The sequence below is a fragment of the Manihot esculenta genome, chromosome 18, assembly GCF_001659605.2.
Source record: "Manihot esculenta cultivar AM560-2 chromosome 18, M.esculenta_v8, whole genome shotgun sequence".
In the NCBI taxonomy this organism is placed as follows: domain Eukaryota; kingdom Viridiplantae; phylum Streptophyta; class Magnoliopsida; order Malpighiales; family Euphorbiaceae; genus Manihot; species Manihot esculenta.
Window position 1 is genome coordinate 6,268,581 of NC_035178.2, and position 23,401 is coordinate 6,291,981.

A 23,401-nucleotide genomic window follows, 5' to 3' on the forward strand; every position below is an offset into this window, starting at 1 on the left:
AGTTTAAATAATGTTGCTACTGTGCAGAAACGATTAATTTGAGCTTCTTCAGATGCCCAAAAGTCGTCAAACACCCACCACAATTAAATTGTACGAACCCGAAGTTCGACTATTAATTATTTCATTTATTTACTTTCAAAAATAAATTAATAAGTTTCTGAGTTTTGTTTCCATTTATAAACCAGTATATTAATTTATATTATTATTATACTATCCAATTTATCGTCCATCATATATGAAAATGTAAAATATCCCACCTTGTCCCTGCTCTGCCCTCATCCCTCTACCCCTCTCTCACCAACCATAACCCATAAGACCCATCCCTCCAGGTCCTTGCCCCTCTTCCTATCTTCTCTAATCCAAATCATTTCCTCCATGCTCTTTCCTCACAGCCTCCACCAACACCTTTGATAATAATGAATCTGTATCTGGAAAAGCGGTTGTCTTTGATCTTCCCTCACGAGTAGAAACCAAAGAGTTCGAGGCGCAATATGTCGGGTAAAGACGGTTTTGGCCAGAAAACAGGAAAGGAAAGTCACGAAGGTAAGACAAATATGAGAAAGAGCAAGGTAAGGTAAGGGAAGATATAAAAACCAGAGAATGAGCAAAGAAGGGGAAAGACAAAATTACGAGAGAGAGACACAAAACCATAATAATAATAATCCTTAATGTTAAGAAGAAAACAAATATTACAAAATAATCTTTACAATCTTAATTATAAAGAAAAATAAACTTAAAAAAGAGATGAATAAAAGAATGAAAACAGTTGACATATTATCTACCCAGCCCCTTTGATACACTACCATGTTCCCGCCCCAAAACCCCATTGGTAGGTATCTCACCCGACAACAGTAATTGAACAGAAGAACGAAAACAAAAATGTAAATGCATCGAGTGAGAAAGGGAAACAAAAGGAACATCAACGGAACACCCAAATATTAGCAAGGAATTGAAGCTACAAAGTTCCCCAGATGCACACAGCAATCTCCAGTGCTTTACAGAACCAAAATCTCTCCCTTTTCTGCTAGCTTCAAAAATCACCTTCACGGAAATGGCTTCTCAGAGCAATAAGATCACACCGTTGCCCAGACACACCGCTAGGCTCTCTCAGAGAGAGAATACAGAACTCAGCAACCAATGTAAGGGCGAAGCTTATACTTTTAAGCAAAACTAGAAACAAAAAGGTTTCAGGTAATATGCACATCCATGAGGTACGTTATATTTAGATTTGCCTATAAAATTAGAACAGACAATCCAAGTACCGGTTGTAATGTTTCCTGTTAAACTCTAACAGGCTACCATAAGTGCGGTCAGCAACCCCTACAAATAGAGCTTCTGCATCAGGGCTCAAGGATATGCCAGCAATCTCCCCAAAAATGTCAATCTCCTGGCACTTGACATACCCAGATTCTGTATCAAAGACATGAACAAAATCTGCAGGCTCTGCCATAGCCAAAAACCGGCCATCTGAAGTGAACCTTAGTGCTCTTATTGCACCCATATTTCCTTTCAACACGGCCAAGGACTTGGATAGATTCCTTATATCCCATAGCCTACATGTTGTATCTTGATTGCCAGTGGCTAAAATTTGTCCATCTGGGTGCCAAGCTGATGCAAACGAATAGTCCAAATGACCTTTTAGGCTCCCAGTTACCTTCCCAGAATGGGTATCAATGATCAAGCACTCTGTACTGTCCCCAAGGACTGCAAACAGTTTACCATCTGGGCTAACAGAGGTGTTCTGAGAATAACAATTCAACCAACAATGTAAGCATCAAATATATGACAAGGATTCCAGAATCAAGTTCCAAGAACTCTCTCTCATGGAGGGCACTCACATTTATGGACCAATCAAATGAGAAACGATTTACACAAGCAAAACTTTCAGCGTCATAAACCCTAACCAGAGCATCATTGTTTGCAGTAGTAATCCTCATCAAGCCACTGAGGAAGTAAAAGTTTAGTTGTCTATCCTGAAGGAAAGATGATAATTTCACAAGTTGTTATCTGGATAGGTTCCTTACTTCTGGTTACGATATATATCCACCGCATTGGTAATGGCATTTTCATCTGTTGTGACTTTTGTACAGAATTCAACTCCAGGTTGACTCAAATGCTGGCCAAAGGAGATAATATATATATATATATTAGTAGAAAAGAAAAATCAAAATATGTCTGCATTAAATACTTATCATGGCAGACATATATCTACCCATTTACATACCTTGCAAATAAGTTCTCCCTGAAAACCACCAGCAACTAACCAGTTTTCTTTAACAGCCATAGTGCTTATTTGTACTCTCGAGAGTGATTCAGACGAGGATCTTGGTTGTTTCTGTCGAAAGGGAAAACAAAAAGCCCACAATTGTTTCAGACAGGAAAAAATAGCAATATCAACAATGAAGATCATGCTCCTTTGGCACCGAAGACGCATACCAGAGTAGGAGCAATTGGTTTAGCCACATTGAGTACTTCTTTGCCCCTGCGTAATAGTGATGACCAGTGCATTACTGAGTAATTTTGCATAAGGTATACATCATGCTTAGATGTTGCCCATAGAAGATTCCTCAGCTGCAAAGTGCAAGAAAAGTACATTAGTAACTATTCCAATCAACAGAACTTATCCATCAGAATCATCTAAAAAGGAGATAAAAGCACCAAACTATAAATTGATGCCAAAGGTTCCCTAGAGATTAAGAGATGCAAACCAAGCCTTTTTGATAAGGAAGTAGGAACAAGATTACAACTAAAGACTGTTCGCAAACATTAAGGCTATAGATTTATCCAAAGGCTGAATTATTTACGTTGCTGTGCCAATTACCAGTATAACCTATAACACCAACAACGAAAGTACAACATTCTTGTTTTTAGATTATGGGAAACATAGGCATAACAAGGTACTATATCTAAAAGATAGTAATTAAAAAAAGAGGAGCACGAAAAGCAATTAAAACATAGATCATAGATCACCACATAATTATACAGTAAATCAAGTGATGAAGTGAACCAAAATAAGTCCACAAAATTAAACTTCAGAAAGGCACACAATCTAGAGCAAAGCTTCAAAGTATACAACTCTAGATGCATCTTAAGAAAACAGGTAAGTGAAGCAATTAGAAATGCATATTTCGTGTTAATAAGGCCCCTTGAGGATGACAGATTGATGTTACTTCACTACAGAAATTGGGACAGAGGCCTTCAAATACTCAAATATTTTCCTATCATACCATATAAACAATGTATCCTTAATCACGCCAGCTGCTCAGATATAACTTCCCCCCTGCTGAAATAAAAAGCAATAGCAATCCCAATTGCCACAGACGGGTTAAAGTCACATTATGTATTCAACAATCAAAAGAAAGAATATAGGCAAATAAATATCACAAGCATTAAAAAAATGCTGCATCAGCAGCAGCAAAAGACAACAGCTTACCATTTCTATGGTTTATCCAGACACATCAGAATGAGTAATTCACAATGAACCCATGCAAAAGCAGTTAACCATGGATAAGATAACAGAACATTAACCAAGCTAGCTGGAAATCATGAGTTTGTACTTTCTAGACTTCATTGTCCCTAGAAATCATCTTGAAAGAGTCAGCGAGCATGCCAAACTCCATGAGTCTCAATAAGCTTGTGCAGGAGTGTACGAATGCATCTTGTGTTAAAGACTCTCTAACAAAAAAGTTACTTTTAACATGTTTGCAATACAGAAATGCTATGTCTTACCATGGCTGTGATACATCAATATCTATCAACTTGGGATTGGATCATGCTGTCCATAGAGAAGTTGAACTTTCTGGCTACATATTTAGGATTTAACTTGGGATCAGATCACACTGTCCACAGAAAAGCTGAACTATCCGCTAAATATTTACGATTTTACCTTATAAGAATAGATAAAAATAGATGTTTCAATTTTATTAAATTTGAAACTGTTAACACTGCATTAAAGCAAGCATCCCTCAGAAATCTGCAAAGAAAAGGACTTGGTGAATACACTCCCAGCTTTCTGACTGTAAGTCGGGAACACCAGAAACTTCTAACTGAAAAAAAACCAAGTTATACCCGAAATTTCTAACTAAAAAGGAACCAAGTTCCATGTACAAATCCAGAGTCTGTGCATAGTTGGTAAGTCGTCCGATAAATTGTCAATTTTCAAATAATATGCTTTTGCATTTAGAAAGATCTAAGGCCTGAAGAGGAATTGGCATAATGCGTCACTGGATCATAACTTAATCTGGAAAAGTTCAAGCCCAAGTTGAACGCTGTTCAGATAATTTTAACATATTTCAGGGAGCAATAACAAAAATTATACCTCCAACCATTTCAAGCACAGAGCTAATAATCACATATACAGATATCCTTATATGACAAGAAGGAAGTTACATGACCTGCAAAGCTATAAGACTAATGATATGAGCATCGTTCAGATTCCTAAAGATAACATTGAATTTTTTTTTAGAGGGAAAAATACATTTTAACACCGATCCCGTGCCAGGAACTAAAATTCTTGTTTATCATTAACAAGACGTGCTTGAGCTTGTGCTACAAGAAGATTAGTTTCTCATACCAAGCAATTCAATAGCTTATAGAGAAGCCTATATCTAGGACATAAAGGACTTGTACAACGAGATTATGAAATGTGTTGTGCACCAAAAGTGTGGACCAGAAGAAGAGAGAAAAAGCAAGGTGGAAAGAAGAAACAAAGAGGAGAAATAGAAACAAGAAAAAAAGAAGAAAGAAGGAATTTACAGAAAAAAAAATTAGTACCAGGCAATTCAATAGCTTATAGAGAGCCTATATCTAGGACATAAAGGACTTGTACAACGAGATTATGAAATGTCTTGTGCACCAAAAGTGTGGACCAGAAGAAGAGAAAAATGCAAGGTGGAAAGAAGAAACAAAGAGGAGAAATAGAAACAAGAAAAAAAGAAGAAAGGAATTTACAGAAAAAAAAAATTAGAACCAAGAAATTGAAAGTCCAAACAATAAAAGAAGTAAAGAAAGAGAGGATTTACTGGAAATAAATTTTTACAAGAAATTGAAAATTTAAACATTAAAACGAGACGCATGCAACATCTACCTGGATGGGAAGTTTTTTAAATGGGTGGAGAATGGAAAATCAAAAGAAATAAGAGCAAAGAGCCAAAAGTCACTACCTGAAAATGCAAAATTGTGGATTTTACAAGCCTTGTGTTGAACTGGAACTCATAAAAGGTCTTCCCCTTCTCTACTTGCAAGCACACCTGCGAACAAAATATACTTAACAATAATTCCTAAAATAATACATCATCTCCAACTTCAGTAAATTAACAACTTGCTGTAACCATGACAGCTGGAGGTTTTCTTTTATATATATATATATAAGCTAATAAATCAAAAAGATTTCAGAGGGGTAAAAAGAAAACATTACAAATCTTAAAGCAAGCTAACCTTGTCGAGCTCTTCGCGAGAGCGCGAGAGATTCTCGTAGTTCTTATACTGCTTTAATCTAGTCTCGCGATACTTATCTCTAGTGAAATTAAGCCTTTCCCAGGGAATTCCCTGTATATCCTTCCCATTTCTAGCTTCCACAGCAGAGGTATCTGTCTTTGGTTTACTCTGGAATCCGAAAACATAATCACTTACAATCACTCTTAAACTACTAATAAAATAACAATGCAACAACCACTATTAAACTATTAACAAAATAACAGATGCATCAATCCTTTGTCAGGGTAAGATAGCATACCAACTCGAAATCATCATCAAAGTCAGAGTCTACGGAATCCAAATCAGCGTCTCTTTGAGTTTCGGGTTCAAGGAAAGGGTTATCTTCGAAATCAACGACGTCGTAGTAATCATCGCCAACGTATTCGAGACCATCGTTGTGGTAGTAAGCCATTACTCTACCAGAAAACAGAAGACTGAATCAGTAAACGCGAAACTAATTCAACTCTCAAAGCTTAAACCAACAGACTTTATAGCTAACAGTTACAAACGGTAATTCAACCGCGAAAAAAAACAATGAAAGAAATCTTCTCAATATAATGCGCAAACCAAAATAAATACCTTCGAATTTTGGCAGATGAAGAGATCCGAAAATATAAAACAGAAGTAAGGAGAATGAAATAGGATAGCAATTTCCAGATGGTTTTCCGAGAAACAAACAGAAAAACAATGACAAAAGGTCAGAAATTCTGGTTTGGTCAGAAAGAAATTGATCACGGTGACTGGCTACTGAGAAGGACAAAAGGGAATCAATGTTAAAATTAAGAAAAGAAAATAGGAAGCACAGAGCATAAACAGTAATTATGAGCGAGCTTTGCTAGAGTAGCGAAGAATGGTGGTCTTGCAAGTCCTACTTATAGAGGGCGAGGGCCGGAGGCGGTTGCGATATGTGAACGAGTGACCCTGGAGAAATTATATTTATTTCATGATGTAATGTAGATAGCCCAACGCAGAAGCGAAGGCTCTCGCAATAGATATCAGATTGCATAACTGTAAACATTTTGTTGACTCCGTTACTGTTTGACTCCCACAACGTCGCAAGCACTGGCCGTTAAACTAGCGTCTTAAGTGGAGCCCAGAAGCTGCTCCCTAGTCTACTACTCCATTATCTACGATATCCAGAGTCCACGTGGTTGGATCATGGTAGCCTCTGCTTTCACCACGTGGATTGCGGTATTGACGGATATTTATTTATTTATTTTTTAACTGAGGATTCTTCCTTCTCGCCTTCGCTTTCCAGTCAAAAATGACCTTAACGGTCGTCGTCTTGCTTTGCAGAATTGGCGTTAACAATATAACCTTTCACCAAACAAACTTAACCAGGGTCAATTAACCATGATTGTAAATACTTTTTTTTTGTCATTCGTCCAGAGTCGGGACTGGTACGTCTACCGCCTCGCCTTCCGTTTCCCTCCTTACTTGCTTTGTCTTTGGTCGGTAATTGAGGGCCCACGAGCTACAAGGACCCAGCTGGCTCCACTGAGTTCGTATTTTTTTTATTCTCTGCAAAATAATGTAAATTTTTATTCTCTGCGGATCAACATTTACATTATCCTTCACTTGAAATCATAAATTTTATAAAAATTTAATTGAATTAAATTTTTTTCTGTTGAAATTTTTATTTAAAAATAAAAAATTTAAAAATTTTTCATAAAATTAGAAATAATTTTATAAAAATTTATTTAAATTATTTTCTTATAAAATCATTTATACAAAAATATACAATTATAATTTATAGTAAAATGTCCATAAATTTTATGGAGGAAAAAATTAAAAGCGGTACATATCACATTTGAGGTAAAAATATTGATATTTTTTAATGAATTATATTTATATAATCAGTTGACTAAAATATAAAATATTTTTAATAATTATTTATTAATTAATAATTATTTATTCAATTAATAGGAATTAAATTTTTTAACCTCCTTTAAAGAAATAAAAAGTATTGGAATGTTATAGCAATTTTAAATTTTTTTAAAATATAGAGATCAATTTAGTCTTAATAGCATTAACCAGAGACATTTTTATTGTATTTTAAAAATTATCTATTAACTTCTTATAATTTCTTAAAAATAATAAATTAGTATGCATGTTGAAAAATACATATATATATATATATAGGTTGATAATAAATTATATATATAATTTCCTTGTTTAAATTGCAAATTAATCTCTATATGTCAATAATTTAGTTTCATAGTTTAAATGCATATAATATAAATTTGTTAATATATTTTATTTTTTAAATTAAATTTAAATAAGTTATTTTATTAAAAAATATTTTTAAAATACAAGTTATTTTATGCAAACAAATGAAATCTAAACAATTATTTGGTTTTAATAGGAAATGAAAAGTAATTTCTTAAAAGAAAAATAAATTTAAATGAATTTTATAGATAGAGGGATTAGAAATTAATAATTACATATTTAAAAAACACTCATATAATATTTATGTGATAAATTAAAATTAAATGAGATTGTGATTTACTTATATGTGAAACATATTTTTTAAGATAATTATTTTATAAGAAAATGATGTATTTTATATTGTTGAGTTGTACTTTAAAAAGAAAATATGTGAATTATATATTATTACTAATAAAATTTTCAAAATGTATATAATGATTTTATTTTTAAAATATATAAAGTGAGTGAATTTTTAAATTTTTTAGTTTACTTATTAATAATATTAAATTACTTTTATAATAAAAATTATTACTTATCATTGTATAATCTATTAGTTACATTTGATTTTTGTACTACACTTAAATAAATAAATAAAAACTCTTTAGCTCAACTGTAAAAAAAAGGGGAAAAAAATCACAAAGAGACGAAACATGCAGTCTCTGTCGTAGCACTATAAAAGCCTCACAACTAAGCCTTTTGATCTTCCCACAGTGAAGCACAACACGGCCAATAAAAAAAAAATATAAAAAAAAAAGGAAAAAGAACCTTTATTAACTGCCCCACTCTGAAGATAAGATTGAAAAAAATCCATACATCATATGTAATAAAAGAAAATAAGAACAAAAGTTAAGAAAAAACTTATGTAGATTCTCCTTATGATGTCACATTTGAAGGAAGGGGAATGCTTGATTTCAGAAAATTTGAAAAATAATAATGATAAATTAAATCTGGAAACCTCTTTGTCTTTGAAAGTTTCATGTATGTGCATTAATTATCTGCCGCTCTCTATTTACAAAATTACGAATTATAAGCCGTAATAGAGAGATAGAGGAAAAGAAGATTATGATAAGACTGATATGTGCTGCAATAATTATATCTACGTGTGAGCTGATGTGGATTATTCTTCAACATTCTATCATTTTTTATCAACTTTTTCCAGGATGAACAAACAACAAAATGGCACCAGGAAAGTGAATGTTTCATTTTCAAGGTTTTGATAATGCCTGGAAAACTACAAAAGGCACAATAAATTGACAAGAAAATATCATCTACCCATTCATAATGAAAGTTGCGCTTTTTTTCTTTTTTAATGTAGAAAAAGAATTAGTGTCTAAAATAATGATGATTTTAACAAAATTATTATTTTTATATAACCTATACATTCACTTTGATGTTTCGAAAAATCAAAAGTTGCATATTAATCCTTTTATATTTTATATTTAATTATCATTTCTTAATCTCTATATACTGAGATAGAAGAAAAAATATATATAAAATAATAAAGGGTGGAATATCAAAATTTATGCAATTCACTAAATTAATGAATGACAAAATGAAAATTTTTAAATTTAGACATACTTAATTCGTTAAAAATCCATATGGTACCTTCAAAATTTTACTTTCAAATATAATGCAACCCTATTTCTATTTGATGTACGACAATGTTTCCCAGAAATATCTCAGCGAAAGTTACACTTTAGAATAAGCTTATTCTAAGCATATTAAAATTTTGGATCAATTACTATTTAATTTTTATAATATAAAAAAATTTTAATTAATTTTTTAATTTTAAAAAATATATTAAAATATTTTTAATTTTTAAAATATCTACTAAATAGTTTTTCATTAATTTGATTATTAAATATTTTACTATTTAATTTTTATAATTTTAAAAAAATTTATTAGTTGGTGTTTTAAATTTTTAAAATATTTATTAATTAATTCTTTTATATTATGAGTATTTTAAATTTTTTTATAATATTTAATATCTAAAATTAAAGGATTAACTAATAAATTTTTTAAAATTTCAAACACATTTTAATTTATTTTATAAAATTAAGAGATTAATTAATAAGTTTTTTCATATTATAAAAGTTAAATAATAAATTTTTAAAATTTTTTAAAAAAATTAGGTTTGATTTGAGAAAAAATTATTACATATAATTATTATAAATTAAAATAATTAGATATTGAATATCGATTATAACGAGACCTATATATAATATGATGAATAATAATAATAAAATTATGTATATACAACAGTTATTTTTTAAAAAAAAATTGAGTGAAAATTTTATAGAATTTACAATTGAATAAATATTAAAATAATTGTATTTGCTAAAAAGAAAAAGAAAAAGGCAGATGGAACATTGAATCATCTTTATCCATTTTTTTTTATGGGAAATTTGAAAGCTGGCTTATTGTTATTTTTTTAACGAAAACAAATAAGCTGACTTATTCAACCATTGTGACCGTCAAGTGAGAATACAAAATATATCATTGAAAAAAAAAATACAAAAAATATTATATATAATTGTTAAAATCAAATTGATGATATAATTAAAATGGAGTTATACTATATCATTTATCAATGAAATTATGCTATAATTGATTTTTAAAATTTAAAAGTAGTTACATGAGAAAATAATATATTTTGATTTCTACAATTATTAGTTTTTATATGTAAGAGAAATTAATTATAATATTTTTTTTAAAATTCGATAATAATGTAGTCGGTTAATTAATGAGAAGTCTTAGCAACTAATCGGCCAAAAATCTCACAATTATAAGCGTAATAAAAATTTATTAAATTTTTTTTAACGGTAATTTAATGTAAAGATTTGGTCTGTTTTGGAATGAATATTGATGAAGAATCGAACATCTCAGTCATTGAGTTTTTCATTTTTTGGGTGGGATTGAATGTTCGAACTCTTATCACGTCGCTCTATCTTATTACGATAATTTATAATCTACTTTAAGGGATTCGTATGTAATATCAATATACAATTTATTTTAAATAAAATTAAAATATAATATTTATAATTTATTATAACTAGTTTGTAAAAGATCAGCTTACCAACCCATATTGAGAAATTACACCAAATTGAAATTGGATATAATAATTAACACGAAACTATTAAATGATATGCGTTAATTATTTTGAGTCAAACGGAAAGTGAGTCCAAAATTGTTTGGATCGATTTGAGTTAGATTATTTTAATTGGTATCGGAGCTATTTTGGATCAGAAAAATTGTGCAGAGCTAGTGAGACTGCGAGGAAAAGGTTAATTACCCGTGTGAGACGAAATGGAACCATCTGAAATACTAGCGAATCACAATATTCAAGAACCCGGTCCTAATTTAACAATTATATTCGATTTAATTGCGATGAGAACGTCACAAATTAAACAGGAAGAGTATAAAAATTAGCTTACCATTCAACATCGAGAATTATGAAAAATCGAAATTGTATATAATAGTTAGAACGAAACTATTAAATAATTTAGATTAACTATTTAACTCACCATTCTGAGTTATTTTAATTATTAAATAATTTGAATTAATCATTTAAATCACCATTTTAAATTAAGTAAAATGAAATCTAAAAGTTGTTTGCGTGAGTTTTAAACTTTATTGTTAACATAATAGCTAAATTTTAAAATATAAATAAATACTCAATTTTTATATTTCAAAAAAATATATTAGAAAGTCTCGGTAATTTATTTTCATTAACAATTTAATATTTAAATTCAAAAACTAATCAAAATTGATGATCTGAGATCCAAATGAATAGGGTTTTACAAGGGTTTTGTATTACTGAATAAGGCCTCCCCTTTCTGAGGAGGGGACTCCTCTTTTATACATTGTCTTGCTTGCTGGTGACGTGTAAAGGTCTCTCCAGGATTGGGCCACGCGTCTCTGCCATGCGGATTCGGAGGTACTAGGGTATCAGCCGCCTGCTCCATGCGTAGCAGCCTCTGATTCTCCTCGTGCGTACGTTCGAGCGGATCTGCCAGGCTGTCTGGTGAATATTTCTCTGGATCCTGGGCTGGACCGAGAGTTGGGCCAGACGCTAAGCCTGAGTGGAGAGGGCCTGCTTCGTGGGGGCCAGGCCGGCTTGAGTGAAGAAAATGGGTCGAGCCCGGCCTTGAGAGTCGGGTGAGCCAGGCTTGTTCTGTATATCAGGTGTGTGGGCCTCTACGTTATGGGCCTTGGGCTGTGGTCAAGCCCCTGGTCCGGGGTGAAGGAATCCAGCGGTCATCAATTGCCCCTTCACCTTCTCGGCAGTTATTGCTCCAACTGCCGAGGGGGTGAATACCAAGAACTATTATGATCGCGTCTGTTCGGGTTCAGGTGCCTTAATAACATCCTTTCATCTTTCAGTCGTTGCACAGTTTCTGAATTCTATCTGCTCTTTCCTCTTTCTGTCTTTTCTCTATTCTTCTTGTCCTCTGCCGCCTTTACTTTCTTGTCATCATTATCTGGACATCTCCTTTCTTTCCTTTTCTGTGAATATCTTTTAGAAATCTGACACCATTAGCTTAGAGTCTAGTGTAGTTCTGCCCCGTGCTAAATTCTCAGGCTCCGGGTATATATCAGCGCCAGCTTTTCTTCATTCTTGAGCCTTCTGTTGAAATGAAAAATTTTTGTTTTATCTGTGGCAGGTCTATTCGACGCCTTCTTCAAGCAGATTGCCTTGTGCCCCAGAGGTTTGCTTTGATTTTGCTCTTATCATCTTAGGGGAGAACTGTTTCTGACTTGTCACTGTTTTGAAACTTTTTGCAGTTCCTGAAATAAAAATGGGTCAGTTCAAAATTCTTGAAAATTTGATGTTACCTCTAAGGCGTCTGGATGGTGCATTGAAGATCCTTCGGGTATGGCAGGCGAAGGGCGGGACCATCCAGCAAGCTGCTGAAACTGCTTTACCCAGGTCGTCTGGCCGGCCTCCTCTTCTGCTTGTTGTCCAGGCTCCAGAGAAGTTCTGGACTGTTGAGGGGTTCGATCTAACTTCGCCTTTTTCCACAGAGAAACAGGGAATTTCCTCGATGCCCCTGTTGTCCTCTTTTGATATAAATGGGAGTGGCGCCGGCGCTCAGCTTGTTGTTCTTTTTGGTGTGAAGTACCAGTATTATTATTCCCTTTGGTGTGAAGTACCAGTATTACGTGAGACTGGGATCTGCTGCACTCAGTCAGGTCTCCAGCGATTTTTTCGAATGTGTACTTCGCAATCTCTTCGGGGTCATAGCCTCGAAGACTTATGTTTTTCATGTGTGGTGCACGGCCGGTATACCATATCTGAGCTTGTTCGAATGTATCGCGCATCACATTTGGGTAACCGGACGTTCGCCCAGGGGAACAGTGGGAAATGCTTATGGGAATCAACTTGTTCAGTTCCCCTGTAATAGCGAGACAGATCTTGGCCTTTTCTGAAAAACTCTCATTCCGAGCTACGAGAAGTCCTGCGAGCTGAAGACTAGAATAGTAGGGTAGGTGATAGTCGTAGATGAGGAAGTATCTGGATATGTAAATTCTTTGAGGATAGTCTTTCATCCCGTAGTGTAGGCCTTTGTAACGTGCTGTAATGTGCTTTTCTTTTAATGAAGTTCTTGTTCTGCTCTCATGCTTAAGCTGTTCTTCTTTTATTATGTGTGAAATACTTTAGATTGCCCGCCTTATAGTTTTAACCAACTGAGCTCTGTCCTGCTTTTTCCCGAGCTAATCTAACCTATCTGCGAGCTTTGATGAGTTGAACTCCGGATCCACTTAGTCAACTGGGCTTTCAAGTTTTTCGAACTGGACTGTCTGACCGACCTGTGAGCTCGGTCTTTACTTCGATGAATTGAGCTTTGAGTCTCCTTTATCCGAACGGGTTCTCAGGTCATGTTGTCCGAGCTGAACTGGCCGACCTGAGAGTTATGTCTTTGCTTAGTGAGATAAGCTCTGAGTTTCCTTTAGCTGGCCGAGCTCTCAAGTCATGCTGTCTGAGCTGGACTAATCCGACCTCTGAGCTCGGCTTCTGATGAGTTGAACTCTAAGCTCTCAGCTTTGTATGACTCCGAGGCGCTTTTGGCGCCTCTTTCCGATCTCCCACCCTTTGTTTAGTAGCGGTAAATCAAATCTTATAACTTTTTAAGTGATGCGCAAGTCTGACCTTTATCATGCTCCTATTTGTTTGTACTGTTGAGTCTTTTCGTGACTTGCCCCTCTGTTTCCTCGGCATTTACCATAGGGATGGTAAAGTAGTAGGCTAAGTTGCTCTGACTGATGAGTTGGGCCTGTACTATGTGGATGGCGAATGGGCTTTTAAATGAGGGACTGTCATCGTATACTTGGCCCTTGATAGATGTAGAGAAGCCCAGCGATCGTCCTTTTGCCCCTTTACCGTCTCACCGGTTATTTCCTAACCGTCGAGAGGGTAAACTTCGAGAACAATTAATGATCGCGCCGCTCCAAGACAAAACTGTTCAGTATCAACGCCTTGCCTCATAATAGCCTTTCTTTCTTTCTTTTCGAATTCCTTCTGTCTTTTGAAGAACTAGTTCTTGGTTGCTCTCTGTCTTCCTGCAATTCCTTCTACGTCTCTTTTTTCATCCTATCGTGTTCTCAGGTACGCTTCCTTGTTCTTCCATGGCAAGTTTAAAGCTTCCTGATGTTTTTGACCTTGAGTCGCATATTACCCCTTCCAACATAACTAATCACATTTCTCGGAGGCTTTTAGATACTCCGTTGTATCTTATTCGAGCACCTCTTCCAAATGAGAGGATAGTGCTTCCTTACCCTCGCCCACCTGGTTTAGTGGATCCCCAAGAGGTTCGTAGCATAGTGTTTTTCCTGAAGCAGAGAGAATTTGGTCTACCGCTTCCTTTTACCCCTTTCTTTGTTGAGGTGTTTGAATACTTTGGGGTAACTCCTCGAATGTTATCCCCAAATTCCATTTTGTTCATGTCCTGTTTCGAGTCTATCTGCCTGGGTTGGGGTTTCGCCCCTACGGCCTGTCTATTTGTCACTTTTTTCCGCCTGGTTAGGGCGAAGCAAAACTTCTATTACTTTTCCCCCCGTAATGGGTTGTCTCTTCTTACGGGCTACAAGGATTCTATAAAGGGATGGGTAGAGAATTTCCTTGTGGCGGAGTTGAAATTAGGGTCCTGCCGATCATGGGAGGTGGACCTAAGGTGGGGGGAGATCTTTCCGGGCTGTAACGATCTACCCGAATTGAGTCTTATTGAGCAGGTCGGGCTGCTTCGACTGACTTCCGTTGAGAGGAAGTATGATGTCGAGAAGTGTATGTTTGCGTCCAACCTTAGGGATATCCGGGACACGGGTATAGTGCTTTGTCCGGCTATTCTGTTTCGTCTTTGCTCATGATATCAGGAAGTATGCTGACTCTTTATAACTTCTTGTTTCTTGCAGCGTCTGAGGTTAGAATGGATGGCATCAAATTCCCCAAGAATTTTAACCTGTCTCCGGAGAACATGCATGCAATTTTTGACGCTTTTGGGGATGGGCGTTCTGTAACTGAGATTGCTGCAGAGCTGGCTCAGGCCGCTTCCTCCAAGAAGATCAGCCGACCTCCCGTCAAAGCCTCTTCTCGAACTTCCAAGCCGAGCTCTCGCAGCACCAAATCAGCTCGGTCATCTAGCCATTGTGGGTCGAGTTCGACCTCGACGCCTGCTGAAGGGTTTAGATCCGTTCCAGCCTCCTCAGAGGTCATGAGGGAAACTGCCCTAGCTGTTGTGGAGCAGACCCAAACTACTGAACAAGTGGGGCAGGGTGCCGTTCATTCTACTGAGGAGGTGTTAGGGGGGAAATTTAAGTCCCCTGTTGGAGATAAGGAGATCTCTAGGACAGGGATGGAGATCATCCTCCTGGAGGATCAAAGCCCGGAGGTTTCTGGTGAGGGTGTCCCTGCCCCTGTGAGGACTGAACCTGAGGGATCTGAGGGTGTCCCCTCCAAGACTGGGGGCAAGCGTCCGACCCCTGCTGGAATGCCTGTCCCATCTCCTGCTCGGAAGAAATCCCGGACTGCTACAGGTCCTTCCGCACCTCTTCCTCCCATGGGGAAAGGGAAGGGTATTTCTGCTGTTCCTTCATCGTCCCCTACTGACAACATTTTGGACCTGTCAAGCATTTCCTCGGAGTCTCCGGCCTCCGCTGTTGCCGCGCTACTCCGGGAACAGATGTTCGACGGGATAACAGAGGCTTCGGATCCTCGTCTTCTGGCCCTGACTGGTCACTTGGCCAGTTCTACCAAGGAGCATGTGTCCTTCCAATCTCGCTCTCGTGAGGAGCTCGGATCCACGATTGGAGAAATGTTGCTGGTGGTAAGTTATTTTTTCACCTCTCTTTGAGTGTGCTTTGTTTCTTTTCTTGACAATTGTTCTTCCGTACTAGGTGTTAGGCCTGGTTATGGAGGTGGATGCCCGTGATCTCTCTCTCCGGGAGTCCGTGGACCGCCGGATCGAGGAAGCGCGTCGCGATGAGAACCTGACTGCCACCAGCGACGCGAGGGGCCACCTGGCAGCCGCCCGGGAGCAGATCCAGTCTCTCCAGGTGGAGTTACATTCTGCGCTGGAGGCCTTGAAAAGAGCTGAGGGCAAAGCAGTTGAGGCGGTAGAGCATAGAAAATCCCTGGAGTCAGAGCTATCTCGTACTCGCAGAGTTCTCCAGGAGTCTGATGAGAGGGTAGCTGAAGTGGAAACTCGTTGTGTAGAGGTTGTAAAACAGCTGTCCTCTATGACGACGGCCCTTCAGGAGAGGGATGAGGCTGTAAGCCAAAGGGCTGAGGTCCAGCGCCAATATGAGGCCTTAAAGGCTGATTTTGAGGGGCTTCAAGCTCACCTGAGTGAGGTGAAGGCTCAGAGGGAAAGTGCCCTAGCCCGGGTGGAGGTCCTTGAGCAGGAATTGGGCACGAGTTCTGAACGTATCAAAGATCTGTCTTCATCGGCTGAAGAGTTCAACCTTCGCCAACAACAGCTGAAGAATGAAGTCAGGGCTTTGGAACGTAAATGTTTAGCCCTGCTTGAGGTGGTAAAGTATGCGGAAGGGAAGGCTCAGCTGAAGCGTGAACAGTATATAGCGGAGTATCAGGAGTCTGATGAGCTGAAGGTTAAAATTGATCAGGCCTGTGAAGCTCATCTTCAGGACTACAAAGACTCTTCTGAGTTTAAGGAATTTGTGGCTGAGGCTTGTGAAGAACACCTTGATGAGTATAAAGCTTCTGGTGAGATGAAAAAGGCTATCCTTGATAAGGCCTACCGCATGTATGTAACTGGCTACAATCGCGGTTTAAGAGAAGCTAGACAGGCTCCTGATGTTCCTTTGGCCAAGCTTCGGAGGCGCGAAGTGGACTCAGATGGCGAGTCAGTGCTATACGGGGAGGATGATTGCCCTTTGCCCCGAGGAGATTCTCGGAGGAACATAGACCGGCCATCTGAGTCTTCGTCAGAGGAATCTGAGGTAGGGTCGGAGGAAGATGATCTTGATTCTGAGAAAGACGGCCTCCACCCTAGGTCAGAAGTGGCCCCTACTATTAATGTTGAGAGCTCTGGCCCAAGGGACACCGAGCTTCCTTCGGAGGTGGCTGTAAATAGAGATAATGCAGGCGAGGGTGTTCTTACTGATGCAAGTCCCTTAAGGACTATTTATCCTCCTTCCTCGCCGGAGAAATAAATTGTAATAGTCATTAATGAGATATTAGTTTTCTTCTTGTCTTTCATATTTCTTGACATTTATATCTACTCTTCGTATTTGTGATATAAACTACATATTTTTATTCAGAAGCTCTGAATTAATCTTAAGTTGCGAGCTCAGCTCTTAGCTGATAGTCTGAGAGATTAAATCTTGCACCTTTTTAACTATTATGTCAGTTTTTGGCTTTTAGTCCTTCTTTCTTCGTTGTGACTTTGTATATGTGTTTCAGATAAACTGGTTGAGACTTTGATTATAGCCTTTTTATCCTCCTAAGGATATCGTCATTTATGAGTCCTTCTATGGAGGGAGCTCGGTCTTTCTCTTTGGCCTCCGTATCTTGATCCTTTAAGGATATAAGTCTATCCGAACTGAGAGCTCGGTCTTGGGCCTTTGTGAATATTGGTCCGAGCTGAGAGCTCGACCTTGAGTTTTGTAAGAATATAAGTCTATCCGAGCTTGTAGCTCGGCCCCTTTTTTTTTTTTTTTTTTTTAGCTCTGGGCTCTTCTCTTTCCGAGGTCGGAATTGGATTTTATAAGTTGTTCCGGTGGAGAAATTTTTCATTTCGGGAGGCTCTTAAGTCCTTTACCGACCTATTTTTGTTTCCAGGAGATCTTACGGGATCCTGGTTTTCTTTGAGTTTTCGAGACGACCTCGGGGCCTCGCCGGTTGTTTTTTGTTTCCAGGAGATCTTACGGGATCCTGTTTTTCTTTGAATTTCCGGGACGACCTCGGGGCCTCGCCGGTTGTTTTTGTTTCCAGGAGATCTTACGGGATCCTATTTTTCTTTGAATTTTCTGGACGACCTCGGGGCCTCGCCGGTTGTTTTTGTTTCCAGGAGATCTTACGGGATCCTGTTTTTCTTTGAATTTCCGGGACGACCTCGGGGCCTCGCCGGTTGTTTTTGTTTCCAGGAGATCTTACGGGATCCTGTTTTTCTTTGAATTTCCGGGACGACCTCGGGGCCTCGCCGGTTGTTTGTACAAAATTCAGGCTCATTGGCCTTACTGTCGCTTCGTCATCTCAGCTGGTTTTTGTGCCTAACTGAGGTCTTGTTTGCAAGGGATCTTTCTGAGCCCTGTTCTTTCTTTATCATGGAAAAATTGTTTTTCACCAAGATAATCACATTGTATAAACAATTTTTATTTATTCATTTTTGTCAAAATACAATTTTACAAATATTTCAAGGAAAATACCTTTTTAAGTGCTGGATGTTCCAAGCGTGGGGCTCGGGGTTTCCTTGCATGTCTTCAATTCGGTATACCCCAGGCTTAACCACTTTTGTCACCTTGAATGGACCCTCCCAGGTCGGTGCTAGCTTGCCGGCGGCGGCTCTTTTTCCAGTAGCTTCCAGGTTTCTTAAAGTCAGGTCTCCCACCTTCAAGCTTCTTTCTCTGACCTTTTGATTGTAATATCTTGCCGCTCGTTGTTGATAAGCAGCAGTTCGGACTTGGGCTTCTTCCCTAATTTCTTCAAGAGCATCTAGGTTGCTCCTTAATTTGTCCCCATTAGCGTTCTCACTAACGAATTGAACTCGATGAGTGGGGATCTTCAATTCAACTGGGACTACAGCCTCTGTGCCATAAGCAAGTGCAAACGGGGTTTCTTGAGTGGGCGCTCTGGGAGTGGTTCGGAGTGCCCATAGAGTGCTATTGAGTTCTTCTGCCCAATTCTCCTTCGCGCCATCCAGCCGTTTCTTTAATCCTTGAAGGATAGCTCTATTAGTGACTTCCGTTTGGCCATTAGTCTGAGGGTGAGCCACGGAGGAGAACTTATGCCATATGCCCATGTTCGTCGTAAAGGCTCTGAAAGTGCTGCAGTCGAACTGTCTGCCGTTGTCTGAGATAAGTACTCTTGGTATGCCAAATCTGCAGATGATATGTCCCCATACGAAATCTATCATCTTGCGAGCTGTGATTGTGGCTATTGCTTCTGCCTCTGGCCATTTCGAGAAATATTCCACAGCCACCACTACGAATTTCCTTTGCCCTGTAGTCTTGGGGAAAGGTCCCAGGATGTCAATTCCCCATTGTGAGAAAGGCCATGGACTGGATATGCTTGCTTGAGGAGTGGCAGGGGTCCTGATGGCATTGGCAAATCTCTGACATACGTCACACCTCCGGACAAACTCTTCTGCTTCTTTTTTAACAGTGGGCCAGTAGTATCCTTGCCTGAATATTTTGTTAGCTAATGTCCCTGCTCCCTCGTGAGCCCCACATAGGCCTCTATGTATTTCCTCCATTACCTTTGCAGCTTCTTCCGGGCTCACGCACCGGAGCCATGGGCTGGACTTCCCTTTTCTGTATAAAGTTCCCCTTATTACTTGGTAATTGGCAGCTCGAGCTGCTATCTTTTTGGCTTCAACTTTATCTTCGGGGAGTTCGCCCTTTTCCAAGTATCTCAGGTATGGAGTCATCCAAGTTGGGCTCTGCTCCACCTGCAATACTGTGTTTGTCTTCTTGAAAGCAGGTGTGCCGACATGCTGTATGTATACTTCATCAGGGAGTTGCTCTAACTCTTCTTTGGTCAGTCGACTAAGCAGGTCTGCCTCCTCATTTTCGTCTCGAGGTATCCTCTGAAATCTCGTAATAACTCCTCGGCTTGTGAGGTCGGCTTCCATAGCTTTTACTTTATCAAGATAACTCTGCATGATGGGATCTCTGGCCTGATATATTCCCGTCACCTGGTTGATCACCAGCTGAGAGTCACTATTTACTTCGAGGTCAAAGCCACCAACATTCCGTTCACCAAGGCTTCATATTCGGCCACATTATTAGAAGCTTTGAATTCTAGCCGTAAGGCATAACATACTTTAAAGCCCTCCGGCCCCTTAAGTATTATCCCAGCGCCATTGCCCTCGGAGCCTGATGCTCCGTCTACATATAGCTTCCAGCTGGACTCTTGGGAAAGCTCTCCCTCTCCTTCTTTGCTTGGTATCTCCGAGGATGATCTTTCCTTTTCCTTGTTGAATGAGCATTCTGCTATGAAGTCAGCCAGCGCTTGAGATTTTATAGCTGTCCGAGGTCGGTACTCCAGACAGTAAGGGCTGATTTCTACGGACCATGCTAACATCCGTCCTGAAGTTTCCGGCCTACGTAGGATCTTCTTTAACGGTTGGTCCGTCATCACAACTCCTTGGTGGCCTTCCAGATAAACTTTGAATTTCCGGACTGCTAACAACAAGGCATACACCAATTTTTCAATGTTCGAGTATCTGACCTCAGTGTCTCTGAGTACCTTGCTGACGTAGAAAATGGGTTTTTGCTCCCCTTCTTCCACTCTTACTAGTACTGCGCTGACTGCTTGCTCTGAGGCTGCCAAGTATATCAAGAGTTCTTCCCCTTTTACGGGGCTGCTGAGCACGTGAGGTGAGCTGAGGTATTCCTTAAGCTCTGTGAAGGCTTTTTGGCAGTCTTCTGTCCATTCAAAATTCGGGACCTTCCTCAATTTTTTGAAGAATGGCAAACACTTTTCTGCCGACCTTGACATAAATCGATGAAGCGCCACTACTCTCCCGGTTAATCTCTGGACGTCCCTTACACAGGTCGGCTCTGGCATATTCAATATGGCTTCCACTTTCTCCGGATTGGGCTCAATGCCTTTTCCACTCACCATGTACCCCAAGAATTTTCCTCCCCTGATGAAGAAAGCGCACTTTGCTGGATTCAGCTTCATCCTGTATTGATCTAACACCCCAAATATCTCCCTTAAATCCGTTATATGTTGTTGAAAAGTTGAACTTTTAACCACCATGTCATCCACATACACTTCTACATTCCTGCCGATCTGATTTTTAAAGATTTTATTCATTAATCGTTGGTAAGTTGCCCCGGCGTTTCTTAATCCGAAGGGCATAGCTCTGTAGCAGTAAGTCCCGTCTTCAGTTATAAATGAGGTCTTCTCCTCATCCGTTTTTTCCATTGGGATTTGGTGGTAACCAGACATAGCATCCAGAGAAGACATATAATCAAAACCAGCCGTTGAGTCGACCATCTTATTAATATCGGGGAGGGGGTAACAATCTTTTGGGCAGGCCTTATTTAGGTCGGTAAAATCTATACACATCCTGTATTTGCCATTGGCTTTTTTGACTAACACAGGATTTGCCAACCACTGTGGGTACATAACCTCCCTAATAAAGCCTGCCTCTTCTAGCTTCTGCACCTCTTCCTGGGTAGCCTGCTGCTTCTCTCTTCCCACTACTCTCTTCTTTTGCTTTACTGGTCTGGCCTCGGGGAGGACATTCAATTGGTGTGTCATCACTTTGGGGTCAATTCTCGGCATGTCTGAGGGCTTCCATGCGAAGGTCGGCAAGTGACTTCGGATCAGGGCCATGGCTTCACCTTCCCTTCTACAAGCACCGGTGCTCCTCCGATCCCTTTGATGGGTGACTGGTCCCGAACCAGCTGTTCCTCTGGGATTCCCATCTGCTGGAAAACCCGATATGGCAATAAGTTGACCTTACTCCCATCATCCACCAGAACCTTCTTCACCCGAAAATTATGGATGACTGCTTCAATGACGAGCGCGTCATCATGGGGCATCTGAATGCCCTGTGCATCCTCCGAAGAGAAAGCGATGGTCATGGGAGAGTGTTCAACGATCTGCATAACCTCGCCATTACTGGTCTCCCCTTCCCGGTTTCTCTTCTTGCCTCGACGGTTCATCCGTCCTCCAGTTCCTCCAACAATCATATTAATAGTCCCACTGCACCCATCATTCACTGGTCCAGCTCCAGTTCTCCTGGGCATCTGGGCTGCCGGACCGGGTTGAGGCCTCTGCCCCTCCGGTTTCTTCACAAAATTTTTGAGATGCCCCCTTTTTATCAATCTTTCAATCTCCGCGATTAACTGAAAACAATTATTTGTATCGTGGCCATGCGTCCGGTGGTACTGGCAATACTTGTCAGGATTCCTCTGATCTGCTTCCGACTTCAAAGGTTTGGGCCACTGGAGAAACTCCTTATCCTGGACGGCCATGAGCACCTCGGCTCTGGATGCATTTAATGGAGTCGGTTTCTCCGGGACCCAAGGAGGGAGCACTCTTGGTTCGAGAACCCGAGGAGGAGGAGGCCTTTGATCCCTTCTTTCCCAGGCCTGCTTGTACGGCTCAGGCCTTTTTCCATGCTTCTTCTCGTGTTTCTCCGTCCTCCCCTCCTCCGGGGCTTTCTCTTTTCCTTCCCCCCCTTTGGCAAATCTACTCGTTACTAAGGCGTCATCCTGCCTTATATACTTTTCCGCCCTCTTCATCAACTCGGCCAGTGAGGTCGGAGGTTTCCTGCTCAGAGAACCAAAGAACTCGGCAGAGGTTGTTCCCTTTTGCATGGCCTCTACCGCCCTTCCTTCGTCAAGCTCGGGAATTTGCAGGGCCTCCGTATTGAAACGGGCAACATACTCTCTGAGGGATTCACCAGCTTTTTGTCTCCCTGTTTCCAGATAGCTCGTCTTCCTATCTGCTGGCACCCCGGCTACGAACCGGCTAATGAAGCGGGTGGCCAGATCTCCGAAACTTTTAATGCTTCCGGCCTCCAGGCTGTTGAACCATGCCCTCGCTGGCCCCGAGAGCGTTGTTGGGAACACCTTGCACATCAGAGCATCTGACAGAGTTTGCAACTCCATGAAGGTCTTATAGTTCATGACATGCTCTCTCGGGTTACCAGCTCCATTATAGGCCGCCATCGGCGGCATCATAAACTTTTTGGGAACGATCTCCTGCTGCATTAACTTTGAGAAGGGGGAAGAAGTAGGCAAGGAGGTTTGACTCTGATCTTTCTTACCTAGCTCGGCTAGGAGCTGCTCCTTCAACCTTTTCAGCTTTTGGTTCATTTTCTCGTCTTCCGGGCTGGGTCTTTTGCCCAAACTGCATTCTTCCTCCTCTGTTTCAGTTCCCGTTTCTCTGGTTGTTTCGGCAGAATAGTCGTTCACCTCTTCATTTTCTATCAACTCTCTTGCCCTTCGCCCATGAATTCGGGCCTCCGGTTCTTCCTCTTCTCCGGCATCGTGGTTGTTAGTTCTGAGGCGGGCAGAGGTA

At 39.5% G+C, this 23,401-nt stretch overlaps 1 protein-coding gene across 1 annotated transcript; it reads right to left on the reverse strand.

The window, feature by feature from the left end:
* Positions 1–638: 638 nt before the first annotated feature.
* LOC110606546 (uncharacterized WD repeat-containing protein C2A9.03) lies at positions 639–6,438 on the reverse strand. The gene is made up of 10 exons (XM_021745398.2): positions 6,055–6,438; positions 5,735–5,891; positions 5,437–5,604; positions 5,163–5,249; positions 2,437–2,571; positions 2,225–2,335; positions 2,025–2,116; positions 1,839–1,944; positions 1,263–1,741; positions 639–1,157 (listed from the first exon to the last, which is right to left on the reverse strand). The coding sequence occupies exons 2-10, from the start codon at positions 5,885–5,887 to the stop codon at positions 1,031–1,033; spliced, it is 1,458 nt and encodes a 485-aa protein (XP_021601090.2). The 5' UTR covers positions 5,888–5,891; positions 6,055–6,438; the 3' UTR covers positions 639–1,030.
* Between the last annotated feature and the right edge of the window lie 16,963 nt (positions 6,439–23,401).

What these genes read in the sequence shown, in the direction of transcription:
- LOC110606546 (XM_021745398.2), bottom strand. Translation starts at nt 5,887, where the DNA reads ATGGCTTACTACCACAACGATGGTCTCGAATACGTTGGCGATGATTAC. An exon ending in CCACAATTTTGCATTTTCAG is followed by an intron (nt 2,572 to 5,162) that starts GTAGTGACTTTT and finishes TGCACTTTGCAG; the next exon opens with CTGAGGAATCTTCTATGGGC. An exon ending in AGGGAGAACTTATTTGCAAG is followed by an intron (nt 2,117 to 2,224) that starts GTATGTAAATGG and finishes TCCTTTGGCCAG; the next exon opens with CATTTGAGTCAACCTGGAGT.